General features: G+C 45.8%; 1 protein-coding gene across 1 annotated transcript in view; it reads left to right on the top strand.

Moving 5' to 3' along the window:
- Nucleotides 1-237: 237 nt before the first annotated feature.
- Nucleotides 238-6,000, top strand: part of WWTR1 (WW domain containing transcription regulator 1) — a 120,245-nt gene continuing 114,482 nt past the window's right edge. Inside the window, exon 1 of the mRNA XM_045030617.1 lies at nucleotides 238-1,537. Within this exon, the coding sequence (XP_044886552.1) occupies nucleotides 1,122-1,537 (416 nt within the window). The 5' untranslated portion in view covers nucleotides 238-1,121. The remainder of the gene's footprint in view (nucleotides 1,538-6,000) is intronic.

Raw genomic sequence — 6,000 nt, 5'->3', positions numbered from 1 at the left:
CTGAACCAGCCCCGCCGCCGGGGACGCTGAGTGACGAGAGCCCCGCAGACCTCACCCCCCAGAGCCTTTTCTCGCATAGCTGAGACTCCACTTTGGGAAGGCCGGAGCTCGGAAGGGAGGAGAAGGGGGCGGGGCTCGGGCTGCCCGGCGCACCCTGCTCATGAATAATGCCGCTCCCCAACTTTTTGCCCCGCCTTATTCTCAGGGTTGAGAACTTTTCGCAAAGTTTGTTTGGGACAGTCCGGGATTGGGAGCAGCCGCGGCGCAGCGCAAAGCGCCTTGTGCGTCAGGCGGAGGCAGCCTGGATTGTGAGGATGTGAGGACAGAGTCACCCCCGGCCTTCAAATTCGCCTTTGCAACGCGGTGCCAGCGCAGAAGAAGCAAAGTCCTGATCCTGCCCGCCTCTGTGCAGCTGGGGGGAGGAGGGGGCGGAGAGCGAGCGAGCGAGCGACTCCGGCCCGGATCCGGACACTGGTGGCAGATAGAACGTTCGCTGGGTCCCCACGTTCGGATTCGGAACGTCCCAGACCCCCCGTCCCCCGCGTGCCTTGCTCCCCGTTGGAATCCGGACAGCAGCCAGCTCTCGCCCGGTGACAGCCGCGAGAACGCTTCCTTCGCCCTTTAAAGGCGCCCCCTCCTCCTCCTCCTCCCAGGGAATTGCAGCAAGTAGCCAAAGTTTCAGAGAAAGTTGCATAACTTTGCGTGGGGACTGACTCGGATGCACTCGATCGTGCGAGATACAGATTCGTGTTTGAGGGGACTGGCTCGGACCCCTTGCTTGGTCTGTTGCTGAGTGTCCGACGCCGGGCACTCCAGGGAGGGGTGCAGTGACGTTTTGTGGGGGGCTGGTTTGAAGTGTCTTTATCTGCTGCTGATCGCCCAGGCCCTTGTAGGATACAGGCATTTGGGAGGCACTACCTGCACCCCTCATTCGCTGATTGCCCATCCCCTCGTTTGTGGGGGTGCTGCCTGGGACCCCCCCATTCACTGCTGACTGCCCGCCCCTTGACGGGATACAGACGCGTTTTTAGGGGAGATCTGCCCTGATCCCTGATCCGCTGCTGATTCTTTGCCTCCCGTTGGGAAGTTTGTTGCGTTGAGCTAGTGCTGCGGTGCAGAAGATGAACCCTGCTCCCGTCCCTCCGCCTCCGGGGCAGCAAGTGATCCATGTCACCCAGGACCTGGACACGGAGCTCGAAGCGCTCTTCAACACGGTCATGAACCCCAAGCCCAGCTCCTGGAGGAAGAAGATCCTGCCCGAGTCCTTCTTCAAGGAGCCCGACTCGGGCTCGCACTCCCGCCAGTCCAGCACTGACTCGGGCAGCCACCCGCCCCGGCTGAGCGCCGCTGGTGCCCAGCACGTCCGCTCGCACTCCTCGCCCGCCTCGCTGCTAGGCGCCGGGGCCGGGGCCACCCCCAGCCCGGCTCAGCAGCACGCTCACCTCCGCCAGCAGTCCTACGACGTGACCGACGAGCTGCCGCTGCCGCCCGGCTGGGAGATGGCCCTCACCCACACGGGCCAGAGATACTTCCTCAAGTAAGTGGGCCCCAGGGGGCCGGCCGCGCCCCCGCATGCCCTGCAGACCGAGGGGGGGGGGGGGGCTGGGGGCAGGGCTGAAAGAGACCTGGGGCCCGCTGTGTCTTGGGGGGGGGGGAGGTTAAAGGGGCCGCTGGACGGTTGTGGGTGGGCGTTAAAGGGGCCTTGCACCGGCTGTGTGTGTGTGTGTGGCGGGGGGGGGGGGGCAGTGTTAAAGGGGCTTGGCCCGGCAGTGTGAGTGGAAGGGTGTAAAAGGGACTGGCTGTGTGAAAGGGACCAGGAGCTGGCTGGGGAGCAGGGGGGACGGACGGACAGATGGATGTAAAAGGGACTTCGGCCAGATGTGTGGGGCAAACGAGGGCTTTTACCAGGTTCCTTATATAGAACATTGATGATTAGGGCAAAGGAGACTCTTGCACTGGGGCAGGGGGTGGGGATAAAGGGGCCCTGGGGTTACTGACAGTTGAAAGTGAAGTTAGTCATTGCCGTGTTCCTCTAGGTTGAAGCTGATTGTGGGGGTAGTTATGGGGGCTATAAGGTGGTTGCCAGGGCTTGATGGTGAAGGGGGGAGGGTTAACTGGCTGGTTACCATATTTCTCACATGTTGATGCTGAAGTGGAGATAGCAAAGGCTATGGTCTGGGATGGATGTCAATGATCTTATGTAGGTTGTTGAAACTCAGAAATTGGTGTGGGCGCCATGGAGAAGTTTATGAAATTCTCACAAGTCACATACACAGAGACCGTAGAAATCACAGAGAAACATTCTATTGATCACTCCATTTTAAGGAATTTAGGAGGACCTGGGCACGTCTATAAAGAATGATGGAGTCTGACTAAAGGCTGAAATGAATAGGGATAGGAGAAAATATGCCATTTGTGAAGTTTCTGTATCCTGTAGTTACTTGTTTGTTTTATCTCCTTGATTTGCAAATTATCTTGACTGTTAGTACAGAAAAAGAGAAATTTAGTTAGATTACTATAGTCAGTTCACTCCACCATAATACAATTGTCATGGTTTGTCACGTGATTTTTTAAATAGCAAGAGAAAAATATAGGTATGATTGCTTTCATGGTCTCAGGTGAGTATATGCTGTGTTGCAGGCATTAAAATGTGATCTAAATGATGTCACAGGTTAAATGTTGCAGTATATTAACATTTATTTCAGTGAAATATAAGGTTATCTTTTCCCATTGTTTCCACATTAATTAGTATTAATGCACATTCATTCAAGTAAACTAGGTTAAATAACAGATAGAACTCACAAAAATGAGGGTCTTCAGATTAAGCTGCTTTAGTGTCTTTAGTTCAATCCTTTATTGCCATGAGGTCACAACAACATGATCCTTTATTAGACAGTTCTGTGACACTGTACAAAAATAATAAAGGTACCTTGCTGTTTGATAGCAATATACTGATGGAAAGTGTTAAGGGCTTTACAAAGGAGGTAAGCCTCATTATTCCCATTTCACAGATGGGGAAACTGAGGCACAGAGAGGTGAAGTCACTTGCCTAAGGTCAGCAGGCCAGTAGGGGAACCAGGAATAGTACCCATGTCTCCTGAGGCATAGTCCAGTGCTCTATCGACTGGCTGCGCTACTGTGCTTTTCTGTACTGCTTTCTATCTGAGAATCCAAAAGCACTTTACATTCTCTAATTAAGCCCCACAACACTCCTGTCAGGTAGGGAATTTTTATCCCCATTTTACAGAAATGAGAAACAGGCATAGTGCAGTTTTGTGACTTGCCTAAGGTGAATGTCTGTGGTAGATATAGGAACATAACCTAGGCTTCCTGACGTTAGATACAAGGCCATCCTTCATATCTTGGGTGGCTTTTGAAAATGGAATGTAATTCTTCAGTGCAACTGGTGTAAATTATATTTTTAGCTTCCATATCTTTAGTGGCATTGGATGCTTCCTTATACTAGTGACATCTATTTTTTTTTTAAGATGTATGTATGGCAACATCATCCAGTACTGTTTTGGTTAATAATTCTGTCCAAAAGAGTATTATATTTAATTTCTGACATTGACATCAAACTGGTGCATAACAGTGAAGCAGGCCTGATAATCACTGTATTTATTTTGGTAAATTTCTTTTAATAGATTTATTCCTGTACTCCAGAGTTCATTGTAAACAAAGTGGTAGAATATTCAGTCTGTAAACAGTCAGTGACAGAAAACCTTGTTAGTGTAACAAATACATAAGAATAGTGTGGGAGTTCAACTGTTCAGGCTGCAGGAGATCTATATTCATTTAGCACAACTTCCCATCAAGGGAAATAGGAAGCTCCTTGAGCTTGAACCCAGCCATGACATAATATATGCCATCTGCATCAACAATGAATGAGAGGGCTAGAAGTAAAGCTAGTGAAGATTGTATTCTGAAGAAAATCAGTGACATGGTTTTATGATGATTTCATCACTTGACCACTTTTGCAACCTGAGGATGATTCCGAAACTCAAACCCCAAACCATCTATGCACTCCCCCAGTGGAACTTGAGGTCCCGCCTTTGGTTGTACTCCAGGTTACTGTGAAATATGAAAATACACCTCCCCTATTCTGCCATTTTATGTTAGTCTACATTGGTGATAACATTCTGAGCCTGTGAGTTATTGAGTGCTCTGAGTTACCACCCAAGGCAATGGGAGACTTTGTCACTAGGTATCTTTCAGGATTAGTCCCCAAGAGAGCAATGACATAGCTATAGAAAGAAGGAAAAGACTAAAAAGAGACTGATAACAGCACTGTCAACAATCATCCTTAAATACAGGTTTTTCTGTTAATACCTGTTAGGACTCAGCCAACAGGTATTTGCAGGGTTTGGCTGATGGTGGCATTAAACATGATGAGTTACTATACTTTTGTCAGCAATCTGGCTTTTGGTTAAGATCAAAGTGCTCTCCTGTGCTCTCACCTTCACCTGCGCTGTGCGCATAATGCTGGCCCAGCTGCAAAACCAGTATTTACAATTTCCCATCATGCTTCTGTTTTTACCTGGGAAAGGGAATTGCACATGGGAGCACACAAGTCCATTTGCTGCAGATGATTGTCCATTTCTTAAATTGCACTCCTTTTCTTTAGTATTCTACATTCCATTTGGTAAAGAAGTATCAAAAGATATGATCAAGTGTAAAAAGGTATGTGTTATTTACATGGGCTAGTTATCCTGGAGCATTACTTACTTATCATTATTCGTTTCATTCATCTTATCTTAAAATTGGTTGTCAGCTATACCTCCAAGACCATGTCACACAGTTATGACACACAGAACTCTTCATATTCAGCCAAGAAAACCCCACAAAGTTAGATGCATTCCAGCTGTATAGGCCAAAAGAGTAAGGCCCTCTGATCTCCTGCACATGTAAGCCCGAATAAAAATATCTTCTTTATTTTCTCCCATAACAATAATAAAAAAAATCAGGACAGGTTTTGGGGAATTTTGTTTTATTATGTTACTTTGTGCTTTATTTACTGTACTTTTTAAAATGGGTGTGTCTTGGTTCACAACTTACTATTCTTTCCTTTAATTAAGGTTGACATTGTCTGTGTGAATTGCTGTCTAACTTGGAATCTTTTGTGTGTGTATTGTGGACTTTTTGTTTGTTTGTTAGGGTTTTATTTGTCCAACAGAATTTGTTAGTCATTAAATTGCTGGGATTTTTTATTATAATTAAAAATGTGTGGAATGAAAGTTTTGTTATACGGCAAAGCGGTATTATTTTTTTGAGGATAACACCTAGCTACCCAATAATCAATTTTTAAACTATCAAATATTACCACTGAGTATAATATATTTGAGAGAAAATAATATTTGTTGGAGAAATCCTGAATTAAAATAGTCTTAAATTATGTTTCTTAAGAGCCAAGTGAAAAATAATCTGTAATGTCAGAGAAAAGTAATAAGATTGGTCAATCAGATTAATTTACTTTAAAAACAGTTTGGTTCAGACCACATATATAAGGTTAACTTTGTGTATTCTTAGAGGCTATCTTTCAAAAGTTTACATTGTCATCCAAACTTCAACATTTATTTGTGCAGAGTCATTGGCATAAATCAGTTGTGAGGGAGGGGAGCAGAAGGAAGTTCAAACAGCAAAAATAAAGTTGTCCTACTTTTATCAAAACACATTACATTTTTGTATTTAAGATTTTTAATGTAAATTCAGCATATCTATCTATCTAGCTATCTATCTATCTTTATTTTCAAGATGATTAAATGAAAGTAATGGTGGAAATGTTAATGAACAATAAGTTTTGGTTAGCTTTGCTGACCAAGAACTAGCTATAACTTGTAGAGATCACAGTCTTGCATGTTAATTCCTGTAGGGGTGTTTTGGCTATGACTGGAAGAAACATAAGTAGCCCCAGGACCGCTCCACCCTGTAATTAAATACCAAACCACAGAAGTGGGGGGATGGAAAGCAGACTAATAAACACATTCACTCATGCAGTAATGT

Source organism: Mauremys mutica, chromosome 9, assembly GCF_020497125.1.
Source record: "Mauremys mutica isolate MM-2020 ecotype Southern chromosome 9, ASM2049712v1, whole genome shotgun sequence".
NCBI lineage: Eukaryota > Metazoa > Chordata > Testudines > Geoemydidae > Mauremys > Mauremys mutica.
The sequence above is the reverse complement of the archived record's forward strand: the minus strand, read 5'-3'. Positions and strand labels throughout refer to the sequence as shown.